Raw genomic sequence first — 18,907 nt, 5'->3', positions numbered from 1 at the left:
CTGAAAGCCTGCCTCTCCTCCTCTCCCTCCCATGGGCAATCTGCTGAAACAGGAGGAAAATGTAGGTGATAGGTTCCAGTAAATGCCATCACTCCTGTCCAGATTCCCCTCCCTTCTGCTGCCCGGTCCACAACACCCCCCCCCAGTGTTGCCAGCTTCCATTCTCTCCTCTCCCACCAGCAGCTGTGGGGGAACTTCAAGATGGAGAACAGTGGAAAGGGCAGCAAATATGTAATTTACTGGCCCCTTATTTTTATGAATGAGCATGGTGAGTTATTAGTACCAATCACTCACTATGTTCATAACTGAAACATAGTAAACTGTGTGAATATACAGGGAGACAGGGCAGAGCTCTTCCTGTTCATTCATTCTGTGCAGCTAAGGCTGCAGAGATGGAGATTGAGGACTGAGTTCCCAATCTCCCTTTCTCTGACTCAAGAGTGAGACATCAGGGGTCTGTTTAGATGCTGGGTATTTCACCAAAGCCCCCCCCCCCAACAGGGCTGCTAAAAAAATTGTAGAAAATTCATAAAAACCTACTGACACCATCCACTGTCCTACTGGCACCAACCTCTGCCCTACTGACAAAGTCTACTGCTCTACTGATTGACACTGTCCACTTCCCTACTAACACCAGAGGTTGCCTACCCCTTGTCTAACCTACACAAGAGACATCTCATACCTATGGGTACCTGTGCTATGCTTACCTAGGTTTCCTGTTGGCTAGGTTTGCACACAGGTCACACAGAAGGGGAAAGATGGGGGGAAAAAGAACAGCTTCTTTCTAGCCGCTGACACTCACAACATCCACAGTAACTACTCCACTCGCTATGCCCATTGTAGCTGGTGGCTGTGCTCAGCTGGCAGAGGAGATCAGAGAAGGCAGAGGGTTGAATGGCAGAGCTGCAGATGTTCCAAATGACTGCTTTCAGGGAAGTTGGGGGCTATGCGGGCTCAGTCTGTCACACCCGTCCTCCTTCGAAACTGTCATTCAGAACTCCCTCTCCTTTTGTTCATTGTGCCTAGGTCGGATGGCTTACCCCTCTCCTGCCACTGCTATCCGATCACTCTGCTATCCAACCACTGTGCTTAGCAACCCCTGCACAGATTTGAATGGGGCCAAGTGTGATTTGCACTGGTTTCTATGGGGGTTAACAAGTTTTTTCATCTCCTGGCAAGACTTCTTCTTTATTGTAAACAGTTAGAGATTGACTGTGGCATCAAGAAAAAATGTGACTATTTCCAATAGGATACAATGTGCAAAAAGTCTGTAGAGATTTAGAGTGTATGTTTAACCAAAACATTTTGTTGTTGGACAGAGTAGGGAAAGGTTAAATCCCTTGTCAGGTATTATATCCTCTTTATTTGTTCAGGTGATTATTTGTTAAAGTGATCATCATCATCATCAGAACATAAAATGATGGGAAATCCAAAAATGTACAGATGACACCAAAGAACAGATGAGAAACTTCTAGAGGGGACATCTTGCCAGTGACAACTGTTTAAGGGGGGCATTCCAATCACTGTTGTATCTTCAAGACAGCAAGTAAACAGAAATTTTCCTAACAGGACCCAGGCGAAAAAAATAAAATGACAGATGTTTTACCCTTTCCATACTCTATTTAAAACTTAAAAAAAAAGTTTTGGCTATATACTTTATTCAAGCCAAACATTTATTAAATGCTATTTACATAATTTATGACCATCTTTCTGATTTGCCAATAAAATGTAGTTGCATTGTAGCTTCAGATTTGTTCACACAGTAGTGACACTCCGTTCAAGAGTTTGACCTTGTACACACTTGCTCAAAATACTGACACTGAAGCATTAATGCGTGTTGTATGCCGCATTTGACGCGCATTAAAGATGTGTAAAACTGCACCCCAGACACCTATTATTTTTTTTTGAGTTGTTGTGAACAAGGCCTAATGCACGCACATACGCTGTAATCGTGTGCCTGCATGTATATGTCACGTTACCATAGATTTGAGATGCTTCAGCTCCTTCCAAATGCCACAAGAAGTTTCATCTTTGAAGCGCAACAGCGCAATGCGACACAAATGCTTCATGTTTTGATAATGTGAACAGTTCATATCATCAATTGCAGACTGCTTTACTAAGTGTTTGAGGAGCATTAAAAATGCACCTCAAGCTCCTGCTTTTTACGCCAGTGTGAACAGGGCCTAAGAGTCATTAAGTAAAAACAAGCACTAATTATTTATTTTAAAGCAAGTATTAAAGTTTAGGAATATTGCTCCCTGTAAAAAAAAAAAAAATCAAGAATGAAGATTGGCAACTAGGGTAACAGGACAGGAAAGTATTAACCACTTGCCCACAGCGTTATAGCCGAAAGACAGCTACAGCGCGGTCGTCTAGTTTTGAGAAGGAGTGCTCTGTGAGCATTGTGTGCTTTGTGTCCGGCTGATCACAGATCAAGGAAAAGGGCCAATCACAGAGGCCCTTTACCATGTGATCAGCTATGTCCAATCACAGCTGATCACATGTAAACAACTGCTGGTTATAGGCATCTCCTTTCCTTGCGTACTGAGGAAAGGAAAGCCGATAAGCAGAAATCCTGTGACAGCACACATTTACACTGATCTCCAATGCCCTGATTATCAGTGCAACCCCATCATTGCCAGTCAGTGCAGCTTATTAATGTCCATCAGTGCAGCCTCATCAGTGCCCATCAGAGCCGTCTCATCGGTGCAGTCTATCAGAGCCATCTGATCAGCGTAAATTACTTATTTGCAAAATGTTATAACAGTGAGAAAAACATTTTATCTTTTCTTAGTTTTCGGTCTTTTTTCATTTGAGTAGCAAAACTTTAAAAACCCAGCAAACCCCACCAAAAGAAAGCTCTGTCTTAAAAAATGTCATATGGATACAGAGTTGCATGACCGCACCATTGTCATTCAAAGTGTGACAGAGCTGAAAGCTAAAAATTGACTTGGGCAGGAAAGGGGTGAAAGTGTCCAGTATTGAAGTGGTTCTGTGGTCACAGCATATACTTTCATTTTATAACATCAGCGTTGTAATAACTATGTAAACAATAGACATTTTTGACAATCTAACATAAGCTGACTTGAAAAATCTCATACTGTGAGTTCTGCCTGTCTGCTGGTCATCTCTTTTAACAACTTCTGGATTCCCTGCATGCATTTCAGCTTCTCCTCTGCTGATTACTTTCAATTACCAAGGACTACATATCCCATGGTACATTGCTGCCTGCAAGCAGTGATTCCCGTAGTGACTCTGCCTCCCGAAACTTCAGTAGGCAGGCTCTGTGAAATGTGGGACACAGCAGTGCCCACCCACAGGACATTGTGAATATGTGTTGCAGAATTCCAGCAAGTAAATGCTTGGGGGACTTCACAAGTTAAGTTTACAAACTTCATGGAGTAGGCTAAAAAGTATTGAAATATAAAGAGAAACTAATAGAATTGTTTTACAGTCTGATACTAGATATGCCTTACTGTCCTTTACAGGGAGGTTTCTACCTGCCTTTGTGTGCTTGGAACTTCAAGACTGTACCCTAGAGGAGCACTGAGTAAGCACCTAATAGTGATATGTGTGCCCTAAAGTTTAAGCATCCTCCTCTGTCCACAATAACTGTCACTCCTGGGTACAGATGGGCATGTGACTTCCCCTCTGTGATCATACTGGGGTTTGTCAGCCAAGCACTGTCACATGACAGGGGGGAGCGGCATAAAGTGTCATTTCAGTGTTGGCTGCGAAGGAGGAAGGAGTGGCAAGCGATTATTTGTAAGATCAATAGGGGGGGTCTTGGGGCCCTTTGCAAAGACTCTTATTGACTGCAATTTTCAAATCTCATTGGAACTGAAAATAACTGACACTTTATAGGCGCTTTGAGGCTCTTTATCCTGATATGTTAGGTCAGTGAAATGAGTCTTAAGCTCCATGCACCCTGGATGTTTTGATAACGCTGGTAACGTTAGCTGTGTAAAGTCATGTTACAAATGTACGTTTTTTAGCCTTTTCCCGCGTTTGCGTTTTTAGCGAGTTTGTTTTACTAAAAACAACATTTTTTTGGTCAAAAAGAGTACAAAAACACTGGTTTGTGGTGTTTTACCACGTTTTGCTGCATTTTTCAGCTTTTGAGCATCTAGAAACCCACTAGTCCTGGGTTGTTTTCCCAGCCAAAAAAACGTCCCTGCCAAAAATCGTTGATTACAGTCTATGTGTGCATGAACACATACGATAACATATTGGGGGGGGGGGGTTTACTAGCTGTAGGAAAAAATGTCAAAAGCCAAAAACAGCGGCTGTAAAAACGTCCAGTGTGCATGAGGACTAAGCAACTCATTCACTCCCTTATTATTATGTCACGACTTGACTACTGTAACTCCCTCCTCATCGGCTTAACTCACCGCAGGCTATCCCCACTTCAGTCTATCTTGAATGCTGCGGCCAGACTCATCCACCTTACTAACCGCTCCGTACCTGCCACCCCTCTCTGCCAATCCCTCCACTGGCTTCCAATTGCCCAAGGGATAAAATTCAAAATACTAACATTGACGTATAAAGCTGTTCATAGTACTGCCCCAAACTACATCACCAATCTGGTATCCAAATACCACCCAAAACGCACTCTCGGCTCCTCACAAGACCTCCTACTCTCTAGTTCCCTGGTCTTCTCCTCCCATGCTCATCTCCAGGACTTCTCCAGGGCTTCCCCCATCCTCTGGAACTCCCTACCCAATCCATCAGACTATCACCTACTCTGCCCACATTTAGGCACACTCTGAAAACCTATCTCTTCAGGGAAGCCTACCCCGCCCTCAGATAATTACTGAACTCCTCCACTCTTCCTACCACTCCATCCCCCACAGCTATTTCCTCCTGTACCACTATCCCCTCCCTCCTAGATTGTAAGCTCCAAGGAGCAGGGCCCTCGAACCCCTTGTGTATTGAATCGTATTGTTACTGTACTGTCTCATGTACTGTCTCCCATTATAATGTACAGCGCTGAGCAAACTGTTGGCGCAATATAAATCCTGTATAATAATAATAAATGTGTGTTTACTGTAGAAGGTGAGTGGCAGTCCTTGCATGTGCTCATGTAAATCATAGCTGAACTATGGAGGTTAGCTACTAAAGCTAGTGCAAAATCTGGTGCAGCTCTGCATAGAAACCAATCTGCTTCCAGGTTTTATTTTCAGAGCTTAACCAAATAAGCTGAAGTTAGATCTGATTGGCTACCATGAACAGCTGCACCAGATTCTGAGTGCACCAGTTTAGTAGATCTACCCCAATGTATTGGACCTCATACATTTCTAGCAACATGTTAGTTTGTACACATACTGCATACTAAAAAATTTTTTTTCGTGTGTGGCGTATAAATTATTTAGGAATACAAAATTTTATTACCATTTTACAAAACAAACCATAATATTTTTCAAAGCCTTTATAAACATTTATATTTACTTTTTGTAGCATTTTGTTTAGCTTTTTCCTTCTTGTTATTTAACTTGTTTTCGCATATTGCCTGACCTAGTTGGTGCTTACCAGTTGGTAAAATCAATTTTTCATCTGGATTAGAAGCATTTAGATAAACCAGTTACTGCTACATGCATATTAGGAGGTTTTATTGGTCTAGTGTTACGTATACGCCGACATCTGGATCAACCAAGCAGAGATTAACTAGGCTCAGGGATGACATGATGGTATGCCCAATCTTGATGAAAAGTGGAATGGTTTGAGCTCTGTTGATTGTGTTTCTCGTAAATACGAAAAATAACAAAAAAAAAAGATCAGGCCTATTCTGTGAAAACTGGAGCAGTAGTTTAAAAGCAACGTGCCATTATTACTACTACTATATTGTTAATATAACTAGATTTGTCTTTAAATATGTTTATATAATTATTGAAATTTATTGCGTTTTTTTTTTTTTTGTATTTTAACTTCTGTGTACCTTCCATTAATAGCTGCTGCTACTGCTATTTTAGCTCACATGATGAATATTCAAAAGCTGCAGATACCATAGGTAAATAGATATTGAGGTGATGGAAGAAGATCTCAGTGCAACTCATTAAATCATAGGCATCAAAGAGTGCTTGAAGAAAAAAAAAAGAAAAGTTTTTTTTAATTTGTTTTTTTTTCTGTGTTTTTTTACAGCACGCTATGCTTTAGGACTGATTTCACACTACTACAAAACCATTTTTAGTTTCAATACACGATCACTGGAATATCAAATACAATTTTAAAAAAATGTATTATTTTTATTTCTTGTATGTCATGTCATATAATGTATGTTATGTCATGTATTATTTTTAATTATTTTATTGAACATGAATGCTCCTATTATATATATATATATATATATATATATACATATATATATATATATATATATATATTTTTTTTTTTTGCAGTGCATGCTTGCATTTATGAAAAAAGAGCTTAATTCCACCACCATTTATGAATGTGTTTTCATTCCAAAGTGAGGCAGCGTGCTATGCACATACTGTGTTAATAAAAACCTCCTCTCACATTGTGCTCTGCATAATGCAGCTTGGGGGCTGTGTGGCAAAATGATTTTTTTTCCCCTTCTGTTTTATTTATTTATTTTGCCTTCCTCATCAGCAGCAACAGCAGCTATTTTCAAAGTGGGAGCCTGCACTGTATCTTGGGTTCAGAGACTTCTGCAAAGGACACGTTCTGGTCTTATGCTGATGACACCGTGCTTGTTTCAGCTGCCCCCAGCGCCTGGGCTGGCAGGCAGATTGCAAAGCTGTGTGTTTGCATGTGCAGCTCCACATGACTGTTTTTCTGCATAGAAGCATCATTAGGAGCAATCCCCCTTTACTGGGATCACTTAGACACTTCCAGCTGGTGGCAAGGGGATAGTGCCGTCAAGCAGCACACACTGCTTCAGCTGTCTTTTTTTTCCTCCCTCTCTCTCTCTCTCTCTCTCTCATTGTACTGATACATAACAATGACAGGGAAGGCTTCAGGTACTGGAAGGTGATGGAAGAGATGTAAGCACTGGATCTGTACATGGTTCTCCTCCTCATCCTGAGCCTGCGTACTGGCTTCCCTGCTGTATCACTCCATTTATTGGAGTCCTCACTGTGAATCTGGATAGAAGGTGCACTAGGGTATACTACCTTCTTCAAGGGTGCTTTTCATGGGATATTCTCTCTCACAATGGCTCATGCAGCATCCCAGTTAAAGAAGAACCGGGATCTGGAAATTAATGCAGAGGAGGAAGCTAAGGAGAAAAGAAGGCACAGGAAGCGCTCTAGGGATCGAAAGAAAAAGGTATCCCTTTCTGCCTATGACAAGTGGAATGCTGTATGTTTGTTTTACAGGTGCACAAACAGGCTTAGGCTGATCTGAAACCCTGGACCACATTTCTCTGGTACTGACTGCTGCAGTAATGGTGCAGGGGGTGTTTGTCCTCTGTATACGTCAGTCTTCTTCATGGGATATACAATTTTGTTCCCACTTCTTTGGCTAACTGCTTCAGCTTCCATGTTTATTTGTGAAAATTACCCAACATGCTTTTCAGGGAAAAAAAAATGTTTACTATGATATAGATATATATATTTACATGTATGCTCCATATAGTGTGTGAATATATATATATATATATATATATATATATATATATATCCTGTTTGGTCTTTAGTTTTCATTTCAGGTCGTGTGACCTAAATACCTCTTATTTTAATATTTGTGATATCCAATATTTTTCTGCCACAAATGTTCCATTATTCATTCAATTCAGTGCTTTTTACATTCAACATTTTCTTCCTGCCTTTTTCTTTGCTTATAACGCATGCACAGCCAGGGACAAAGGGCAATTAAAATGCATGTTCCTATGGAGAATTAGGTATATCCAGTGTCCACTGAGCCTCTGCCCTCCAGTTTCGTAGATAAGGCCCAGAAGAGTTTTCACTCTCATCAGTCGCAATTAATAAATATTGACCAAAGGGCCGAAGACTAAGCAAAGGAGCTTGCCGCTATAGGTTTTTTTTTTCTTTTTTTTTGGCCTTCTGTTTTTTATGATCCTTTGTGATATTCCCTAAAGGACAGATAATCCTAATTTCCTGTGGGCATTGATGCATGAGCTCGTTCAGTGACATGTAGATTTGCTGCAGTAAAGAAGAATCCTCCTTGGCATATCACATAAAGCACCAAACTGCTTGTCAGTCTTTTGTTTACACTGTTAGTCCCTTATATCCCTCATAAGAAACAATTACCTATTGTTATCAATGACATAATGAAGAAGTGGCAGTAGGTGTTGACAGTGGATATTGCATACAGTGCATACACTTTTGAAGTTAACCGGCATGCTTTGTTATAACAGTATGTTAAAGGCCAAACAGCTGTATTGCTGTAATTGACATGATCAGGTATCACTGGTGGGTGATTGTGGCGGATCATTGTGTATTCACAGCGTTCCATGTGTATAATCCGGATGTTGACCATATCAAAAATTCACAGTGGGAATAACACAGCAGCTGAGAGAGTACATTGGTTCTTACAATAGAATTGACTTAAACTGCACATATATTGCTTGATTGATCTGTGATTGTGTCTTATTACCCTGGAATGCTTACGAAACGCATACTGTACACGTGTTGGTCTTGGATGCAGAGTAACAATGAGCTTCAGCAATCAAATTTTGGACAGCTCCTAGTAATGTGATTGAATGTCTGCCAAATTGATGAGTAGTGTTTTTAATTTTTTTATTTTATTTTTATATGGTAGTGTAGATCACTGAATTGGTGTTTAGCAACGTTATGTAGCAGGCAGACAATGTGCATTTGTAAAATGTTTGCTATTATAAACGTATTATCCATGCTAGAGGTATCTTTGCAGTAAATGTTGATTTGGCTGTTTTAGTGACATTCTTTTATATGCACATTTTACGTACTTGGACATAGTGAAAAATGATGGAAGCACAGGCTTTTGGAGACAGAGCGGAGATCAAAACTGGCTGTTTCTATTCTCTAGGAATGTTTTCTATTACCATAAGACCACCTCCTCAATCTTGAGGGGGAGTGAGACTTGAAAGGGTATACATTGTCCTGTGTATTGCCTTTGTCCTTTGAAAAGAGCTTAAATCATGTGTGCCTATGTCAGGCCTACAAACAAAGCACAATAAAAAATTGAGCCTTCACTGTCTACATATGTGCAGAATGAACAACATACATTTTCTAGATAACAATATTTCAGTTGATGGTTTGGTTATTACTGAAGTCGTGTTTATATTTTGTATAATGACCTGAGAAATGTTGGGCAGAAGAGCGATGGTATGCAATAACGCACAGTATCCAATCGGTTTTCAACATCCGTCAGTGTGAAGCAGTCTGAAATGAAGGCATTAAAAATGAATTCCAGTTGGTTTGTATAGGCTTCTCATCTTTGCGCATTGTCCTTTGCATTGTTATATAAGCCTTTCTCTTGTTAGATGTGAAAACTTCATTTAGGATGCATTGGTAAGGTATTGCATTCTAAGTGCTTCAACTGAGATACATTAACAAAGTGTATGCCAAAGGATGTATTTAAACCCCGGAGTGCAAATATATAATGTAAGAGCTCATTTCATCCACACTTAGGGTATAGTAAAATGAAGGGTGTGGTTTGTTTTAGAGAACACAGATCAGCACTTTCTGGTCCCAGCAGTACATTTAGTAAGGTGTCTACTTTTCCTGTTCCATATACTAAGGGTAATTAGTCTTCTATTGTCATCCAGTCTTTCCATTGACTTACATTAGATTGCATGACCATGCTTTTTCAATATCTGGTGTTATTTTCATTGCTTTTAGGCTACCGGGCCTGCTATGGTCATAAGATGCAATTCATGTGATGTTAATATGTTGTTTGAATTGTACTTTTATAGCTATAGGGCTTTCTAACAAATTTTACATTGCCATTAAACGTTTACATTAGAGAAGAGTGCACCTCTTTCTCCATAATGTAAGGACTCTTTGCATCCTCTAGTATCTAATAAGAAGATGACAGTGTTCTGTGTACTTCCTATATATCAAGAATTCACTTTCAAACTTTACTATCCGAGTGACATGGGGTGGTGGTAATGTTATAGTAGTTGGCAAAGCAGACTGGAACATAGGAATGTTGAATGGCTAAGCTCTTGATTTGTCCCCTTATGGTGTCCTAACAGATAGAAGTTCTAGATGTATGTTCATGTACAATACCAGAAAATATGTAGTCTTTTGTAGGTTTTCCACAGGTGTTGTTTCCCTTTAAATACAGCACTATCCATATTATATAATGTTGTCATTATGCTCTAGCTTGTGGATGTGCATTTGAAATTTTCTTCCCTGACGACTCTTGAAATGCTGCCAGTCGGTGTATAGGTTTGCCAAGGTATGTAACAATACATCTTTGGAGTTGTTTTCCGTCTGCCCAGGGTAATGCAATGTTGGTCATCCAGAGGGGGAAGCATATTTTAAGTAATGCTTTCCTGATTTCACTCTGAACGACCAGTTGTTAGTACACATGTATACTGGCTATCTGACTACCTCAGGGCCCTCCAGGGTGTACATTCTTTAGCATAGGTTCCCAACAAGTGTTATGTGTACTACACGTGTATTGCTGATATGTCCAGTTGTTACTTCTGTATCTTCTGTTGTAACAAGTGTAATATGAGTAACCCGGAATCACCAACCAGCCGTTTGTAAATTAAAACAGTCTTTACTGTTCTTTCAAAATCAGGAAAATAAAACTGATTTCTTCAGCAAAGCAAAAACAAAAAAACCCATAGTTCTGGTATATTGAAAACAATATTATGGTTTACAGCCAGTATACCAGTCCCACACCTGGGATAAGGTTCCCATCAGCTTCAGAGTACAGGAACTACGCAAACAGTCTCAGTTGCAAGACAGTCCACACTTTCTCACAGCTGTAAACTACTCCATTCCACCTTACCCACAGGTTCTGACTCCTTCCTTCTCCTTTTAAAGCCTCCCCTGCAGACGGATCAGCCTTTCAGGACCAAAGTCTCAGTAATCAGGGTTGGAAGCTCTTTCCTACCCAAAGTCTCTCCGAGCCTCTGAATTATGTGTCCAAAATAAGGACTTACTAATCAGCCCTCTCCTCTCCAACCAGACTACCCTAGAACCCCTCACGTGGGTGAGAACCCCTGAATGCTCAAAAACATCTCATCCCCCCCTTAAAAAGACCACAACCCAAACAATGGGGAAAGAATCATCAGCTTTTATTAAGCGCTGATAGTGGCGTGAAACACGTTAGATTGAGTGCTATGTTCCCTCTTTTGTATACTGTGGAGTATTTATTTCCATATGTCCAAATAAAGAAGATTTTATTGGATGTGTGGCCGACCGGATCTTTCTTCCCTACCATGATGTCTGCTACAAACAGGGCCAGCACCTGCTAGTGTGCAGTGGAGGTGATACAGGTGGAGACCAGCCTTGAGCTGTGATTACTCTTCATTCAGTGGGGAAATATACAGTGCATCCAGGAAGTATTCACAGCGCTTAACTTTTGTTATGTTACAGCCTTATTCCAAAATGGATTAAATTAATCTTTTCCTCAAGATTCTACAAACAATACTCCATAATGACAACGTGAAAGAAATTAGTTTTGAAATCTTTGCAATTTATTAAAAATAAAAATGAAAAAAAAACCACTTGCACATAAGTATTCACAGCCTTTGCCATGACACTCAAAATTGAGCTCTGGTGCTTCCTGTTCCCACTGATCATCCTTGAGATGTTTCCGCAACTTGATTGAAATTCAGTTGATTGGATATGATTAGGAAAGGTATAAACCTGTCTATAGAAGGTCCCACAGTTAACAGTGCATGTCAGAGCACAAACCAAGCCATGAAGTCCAAGGATATGTCCATAGACCTCCGAGACAGGATTGTATCAACTCACAGATCTGGGGATGGGTACAGAAAATTTTCTGCAGCATTGAAGATCCCAATGAGCACAGTGGTCTCCATCATCCATAAATATAAGAAGTTTGGAACCACCAGGAATCTTCCTAGAGCGGGACGCCCAGTCAAAATGAGCAATCAAGGGAGAAGGGCCTTTGCCAGGGAGGTAACCAAGCACCCAATGGTCACTTTGAAAGAGCTCAGTGTTTCTCTGTGGAGAGAGGAGAACCTTCCGAAAAACAACCATCTCTGCAGCACTCCACCAATCAGGCCTGCATGGTAGAGTGGCCAGACGGAAGCCACGCCTCAGTAAAAGGCAAATGGCAGCCTGTCTGGAGTTTGCCAAAAGGCACCTGAGGGACTCTCAGACCATAAGAAACAAACTCTCTGGTCTGATGAAACAAAGATTGAACTCTTTGGCCTGAATGCCAAGCGTCATGTCTGGAGGAAACCAGGCACCGCTCACCACCTGGCCAATACCATCCCTACAGTGAAACATGTTGGTGGCAGCATCATGCTGTGGGGATGTTTTTCAACGGCAGGAACTGGGAGACTAGTCAGGATCGAAGGAAAGATGAATGCAGCAATGTACAGAGACATCCTTAATGAAAACCTGTTCCAGAGAGCTCTGGACCTTAGACTGGGGCGATGGTTCATCTTTTAACAGGACAAGGAATCTAAGCACACAGGCCACATAACAAAGGAGTGGCTACAGACCAACTCTGTGAATGTCCTGGAGTGGCCCAGCCAGAGCCCAGACTTGAATGCGATTGAACATCTCTGGAGAGATCTGAAAATGGCTATGCTCCCCATCCAACCTGATGGAGCTTAAGAGGTAATGCAAAGAAGAATGGGAGAAATTGCTCAAAAATAGGTGTACCAAGCTTGTAGCATCATACTCAAAATGACTTGAGGCTGTAATTGGTGCTAAAGGTGCTTCAACAAAGTATTGAGCAAAAGCTGTGAATACTTACATACATGTGTTTTTTTTTTTTGTTTTTATCTTTAATAAATTGCAAAGATTTCAAAATGAACTTCTCTCACGTTGTCATTATGGGGTATTGTTTCTTGAGGAAAAAAATGAATTTAATCCATTTTGGAATAAGGCTGTAACATAAAATGTGGCAAAAGTTAAGCTCTGTGAGTACTTTCTGGATGCACTGCACCTGCCTTCCAGGAACCATCCCTGGCATTCTATACACAAGCTAGAGTTTTTATTAGATGGTAAAGATTTTGTATAAGTAAGTTGCTTTGAAAAAGCATATGTACATCATTAAAGCTGGAAAAGGTGTTCTGCAATATCCGTCATAACCAGGCACTGTAGTTAGACGTATTTCTATACACTTAGGGACTACTGTAGGAAACACTGTTCAAAGGAAATCTAATGATCCATTCTCAGTGGGCTGCTAGTTACTTCCTTTGTTTGTGTGGGTATTGCATTTAATTATTTGAGTTCTGTTTTGTCCAGGACTGTGTTCTATGCTTGCCCTAACATTTGTAGCCATTGTCATCTCTTTTAAACCTCCTTTGACTCTTGTGCAGCGAGGTACCCAAACATGAGGAAAAAGGGGATTGTTTATATGCTCTGGTCAGAAATTTGTACAATTTTTTCTGTTGTGTGATCAGTCCATATACTCTATATTGTGGCAGTGCGGTATCCAGCCACGGTCGAAATCCAGTTTATAACCCGGGATTCTCAACCAGACAGGTTGAGGGGCTCCAGAGGGTTTATTTGATGCAGAGGAAACTGGCTTTTTAGTTTCCTCATTTATTAGTAAAGTCTGTTTTGGGATCTGGAGATTTCTAAGTGATCTGGGAGGGATGAAATCTCCAATCCTGGGTCCATTTTTTCTGAACCCCCAGCACACTAATGGTACAGGTGTGTGCAGGGCTTTAAATAATGCAAGAATATTTTGGAAAGAGTCTGCAAGAGACGGACATAAGCCTGAAGTGGAAGGTCAGAGGAAAATTGTATGTACAAGCCAGGAGGCTGAATATTTGTTTGATGGTGGATACCCCTATGTGGGAAGCTTTATGGAGCTTTTTCTTTAAATAAAAGTGGGCTAAAACGGCCCTTAAAAAGAAAGCGAGTTGCTGTGTGCTTTAAAAAAGCTGTACCATTTTGATGCGAGTTCCCACAATATGAATACACTGACCAATGTTATTATTTTACGTAAACATTAAAGCAGAACCCCTGGCAATTGTCTAGATACATTGCTGTAATACAAATATGTGTACTGTTGACCTGCCAGTTTAGCCAACCATTCCTATGGCATGCACACCTCTGCTGGTCAGTAAGGTCATTCTGCTACATCTGGTTTATTAACACTGTCCTAGTCTGTGAATTAATAAACATACATTAGTTTCCTGATGGAATGAGCATGCATATTTTGTATGTTATATTTTGTACAGCAGCTTTACTATTTCTGATATCAATAGTACATCTTACATAGGAAATCACACAGGGCAAAATATCTGCTTTTAACAGAGCTATAGATAATTATTAGAGATGAGCGAATCGAAGCATCCGAAGTGGAATTCGAGTCGAATATCGGAAAAATTTCGATTCGTGCCGAATCCGAAAAACAGCCTAATTCGGACGCGCGAATCGAAATTTTTCCGAAAATGGCGGCTGACATGTGCGGCGACGGAGCGGGGATGTCGGGGAAGGCGCGCAGACAAGGCGCGCTGCCCCATAATGCATTCCTCAACGACATGTGATCGCATCAGCCAATCAGCAGCCAGCCAGCCAGCACTGTGTAATGGTCGAGGTATATATAGCGGCCATTTTGGAAATCTTCATTTGCCTGCAGTCATTGAACAGAGGCAGACCGCTCTGTACTAGGGACAGGGACAGAGTTAGGGCCACAGAAACGAGAATTGGGGACAGAGAGAAGTTACTTAGGGACAGAGAACCATTACTCAGGGACACAGACTTGTTAATGAGGGCCACAGAATCGTTATTTAGGGACAAAGAAACGCTAGTTAGGGCCACAGAATTCATACTCAGGGACAGACAGAATTGTTACTCAGTGCCAGAGAATTGTTACTTAGGGCCACAGAAACGTTATTAGGGCCACAGAATTTTTACTCAGGGACAGACAGAATTGTTACTGAGTGCCAGAGAATTGTTACTCAGGGACAGACAGAATTGTTACTGAGTGCCAGAGAATTCTTAGGGCCACAGAATTCATTCTCAGGGACAGACAGAATTGTTACTCAGGGACAGACAGAATTGTTACTGAGTGCCAGAGAATTGTTACTCAGGGACAGACAGAATTGTTACTGAGTGCCAGAGAATTGTTACTCAGGGACAGACAGAATTGTTACTGAGTGCCAGAGAATTGTTACTCAGGGACAGACAGAATTGTTACTGAGTGCCAGAGAATTGTTACTCAGGGACAGACAGAATTGTTACTGAGTGCCAGAGAATTGTTACTCGCACAGACACAAAATTGTTACTTGCACAGACACAGAATTGTTACTCGCACAGACACAGAATTGTTACTCAGGGCCACAGAATTCATACTCAGGGATAGACAGAATTGTTACTGAGTGCCAGAGAATTGTTACTCAGGGACAGACAGAATTGTTACTGAGTGCCAGAGAATTGTTACTCAGGGACAGACAGAATTGTTACTGAGTGCCAGAGAATTGTTACTCGCACAGACACAAAATTGTTACTTGCACAGACACAGAATTGTTACTCGCACAGACACAGAATTGTTACTCAGGGCCACAGAATTCATACTCAGGGACAGACAGAATTGTTACTGAGTGCCAGAGAATTGTTACTCAGGGACAGACAGAATTGTTACTGAGTGCCAGAGAATTGTTACTCAGGGACAGACAGAATTGTTACTGAGTGCCAGAGAATTGTTACTCGCACAGACACAAAATTGTTACTTGCACAGACACAGAATTGTTACTCGCACAGACACAGAATTGTTACTCAGGGCCACAGAATTCATACTCAGGGATAGACAGAATTGTTACTGAGTGCCAGAGAATTGTTACTCAGGGACAGACAGAATTGTTACTGAGTGCCAGAGAATTGTTACTCAGGGACAGACAGAATTGTTACTGAGTGCCAGAGAATTGTTACTCGCACAGACACAAAATTGTTACTTGCACAGACACAGAATTGTTACTCGCACAGACACAGAATTGTTACTCAGGGCCACAGAATTCATACTCAGGGACAGACAGAATTGTTACTGAGTGCCAGAGAATTGTTACTTAGGGACAGACAGAATTGTTACTGAGTGCCAGAGAATTGTTACTCAGGGACAGACAGAATTGTTACTGAGTGCCAGAGAATTGTTACTCGCACAGACACAAAATTGTTACTTGCACAGACACAGAATTGTTACTCGCACAGACACAGAATTGTTACTCAGGGCCACAGAATTCATACTCAGGGACAGACAGAATTGTTACTGAGTGCCAGAGAATTGTTACTCAGGGACAGACAGAATTGTTACTGAGTGCCAGAGAATTGTTACTCAGGGACAGACAGAATTGTTACTGAGTGCCAGAGAATTGTTACTCGCACAGACACAAAATTGTTACTTGCACAGACACAGAATTGTTACTCGCACAGACACAGAATTGTTACTCAGGGCCACAGAATTCATACTCAGGGACAGACAGAATTGTTACTGAGTGCCAGAGAATTGTTACTCAGGGACAGACAGAATTGTTACTGAGTGCCAGAGAATTGTTACTCAGGGACAGACAGAATTGTTACTGAGTGCCAGAGAATTGTTACTCAGGGACAGACAGAATTGTTACTGAGTGCCAGAGAATTGTTACTCAGGGACAGACAGAATTGTTACTGAGTGCCAGAGAATTGTTACTCGCACAGACACAAAATTGTTACTTGCACAGACACAGAATTGTTACTCGCACAGACACAGAATTGTTACTCAGGGCCACAGAATTCATACTCAGGGACAGACAGAATTGTTACTGAGTGCCAGAGAATTGTTACTCAGGGACAGACAGAATTGTTACTGAGTGCCAGAGAATTGTTACTCAGGGACAGACAGAATTGTTACTGAGTGCCAGAGAATTGTTACTCGCACAGACACAAAATTGTTACTTGCACAGACACAGAATTGTTGCTCGCACAGACACAGAATTGTTACTGAGTGCCAGAGAATTGTTACTCAGGGACAGACAGAATTGTTACTGAGTGCCAGAGAATTGTTACTCAGGGACAGACAGAATTGTTACTGAGTGCCAGAGAATTGTTACTCAGGGACAGACAGAATTGTTACTGAGTGCCAGAGAATTGTTACTCGCACAGACACAAAATTGTTACTTGCACAGACACAGAATTGTTACTCGCACAGACACAGAATTGTTACTCAGGGCCACAGAATTCATACTCAGGGACAGACAGAATTGTTACTGAGTGCCAGAGAATTGTTACTCAGGGACAGACAGAATTGTTACTGAGTGCCAGAGAATTGTTACTCGCACAGACACAAAATTGTTACTTGCACAGACACAGAATTGTTACTCGCACAGACACAGAATTGTTACTCAGGGCCACAGAATTCATACTCAGGGACAGACAGAATTGTTACTGAGTGCCAGAGAATTGTTACTCAGGGACAGACAGAATTGTTACTGAGTGCCAGAGAATTGTTACTCAGGGACAGACAGAATTGTTACTGAGTGCCAGAGAATTGTTACTCGCACAGACACAAAATTGTTACTTGCACAGACACAGAATTGTTACTCGCACAGACACAGAATTGTTACTCGCACAGACACAGAATTGTTACTCAGGGCCACAGAATTCATACTCAGGGACAGACAGAATTGTTACTGAGTGCCAGAGAATTGTTACTCAGGGACACCTAATCGTTGAATTAAATAGTATGTCAGACAACATGCAGAGGAGTGGCAGAGGAGGCAATGTTTTAGGAGCGAGCAGACGTGGCAGCAGAGGAAGGGGTCGAGGCAGCAGTATTCGCAGCCAGAGGCCAGTGCTCCCGGTGTCATCCAGCGGTCGTGTCTCCACCGACAACCCTGCCGTCATTGATTGGTTGGCTCGGTCGTCTTCCTCTTCCCAGGTCACCTCTGACACCTACAGCCAACGGTCGGTGGGTACGTCAGACACAACCGTTAGTTGGCATGGCCCGGGAGCAAGCCCACTGAAATCACGTGTCCTCTACCTGCCCCTGTCCTTTGCTGTTCCCTCACCAAGCGAAGTATCGCATGCTGTGGGCTCAGCCCCACTGTACAGTGAGGAAGAGCTAACAGAGGGCGGTCAGGAACGGGGGGAGACATCGGCCTTTTCAGCAGCCAAGCGAACAAGTACTGGCGAGGAGAGTGGCTCGGTAGCCGGTCTAGAGACAGGTCTGTCTCCTGACCCAGACGCAGCCGAGGGGGCTAGTAGTGAGGCGGAGACCCTACTTGATGATGAGGAGGTTGATCGCACTTGGCAGCCTCGTCGTCATCAGGCAATTTCTTCCGCATCATCAGGAGAAGAGGGTGGCAGCTTGGCAGCGAGCAAAACAGTCGGTGGGTTGCCCAGGAGACAGCAGCAGGGTCGCATCAGTGTCAGTGGAGCCAAACGTCCACGGAGTAGAGCACCAGCTCCACTGCAGCCTACCACCACGGCCAGTAGTGGTGCCGGTGCGCACGGAGGAAGTAGCAGTCAGCCAGTGAAGAGTAGCGGGGGCAAAGTTTCCTACTCGGTGGTGTGGCAATTTTTCCTCAAGCCGCCCGAGGAAGTAAACGTAGCCGTATGTCGACTATGTGGCCAGAAATGCAAGCGTGGCCAGGGGGCCCATGTTGGGACTACAGCGTTGCGTCAGCATATGCAGCGTCACCATTCGGTGGCCTGGGAAAACCGTGATAAACATACGGCGGTTCTGCCTGCCCCAGCCCCCGCTCCATCACCCGCTCCGTTACTTGCTCCATCACCCGACGTCGTCAATCGCCCTCTATCAGCCAGTCAAGGCTCCAACACCTCTGCTGAGGGGAGTTGTCGCT

At 42.2% G+C, this 18,907-nt stretch overlaps 1 protein-coding gene and 1 long non-coding RNA gene across 34 annotated transcripts in view; one reads left to right on the top strand and one right to left on the bottom strand.

The window, feature by feature from the left end:
* Positions 1 to 18,907, top strand: part of ANK3 (ankyrin 3) — an 818,082-nt gene that overhangs the window by 390,360 nt on the left and 408,815 nt on the right. For 11 of the 29 annotated variants that reach the window (XM_089683176.1, XM_089683177.1, XM_089683168.1 and 8 more), the window contains exon 1: positions 6,688 to 7,284. The exons of 2 other annotated variants lie outside the window; for them this stretch is intronic. In XM_089683176.1, coding sequence (XP_089539302.1) covers positions 7,171 to 7,284 — 114 coding nt within the window. In that variant the 5' untranslated portion in view covers positions 6,688 to 7,170. Of the gene's footprint in view, positions 1 to 6,686; positions 7,285 to 18,907 lie in introns of those variants that run through there. 16 more of the 29 variants (XM_089683191.1, XM_089683188.1, XM_089683185.1 and 13 more) reach the window with 9 other exon arrangements.
* Positions 1 to 18,907, bottom strand: part of LOC149457739 (uncharacterized) — a 245,107-nt gene that overhangs the window by 121,890 nt on the left and 104,310 nt on the right. The window contains exon 5 of one of the 5 annotated variants that reach the window (XR_016313572.1): positions 9,076 to 9,341. The exons of the other annotated variants lie outside the window; for them this stretch is intronic. This is a non-coding gene — a long non-coding RNA (uncharacterized LOC149457739). Of the gene's footprint in view, positions 1 to 9,075; positions 9,342 to 18,907 lie in introns of those variants that run through there. 5 annotated transcript variants of the gene reach the window in all.

This window comes from Staurois parvus, unplaced genomic scaffold (assembly GCF_062004578.1).
Source record: "Staurois parvus isolate SC_StPar_1 unplaced genomic scaffold, SC_StPar_1.0 ptg000303l, whole genome shotgun sequence".
Classification (NCBI taxonomy): Eukaryota; Metazoa; Chordata; class Amphibia; order Anura; family Ranidae; genus Staurois; species Staurois parvus.
Note: the sequence above shows the minus strand (reverse complement) of the source record. Positions and strands in the feature narration are given on the sequence as shown.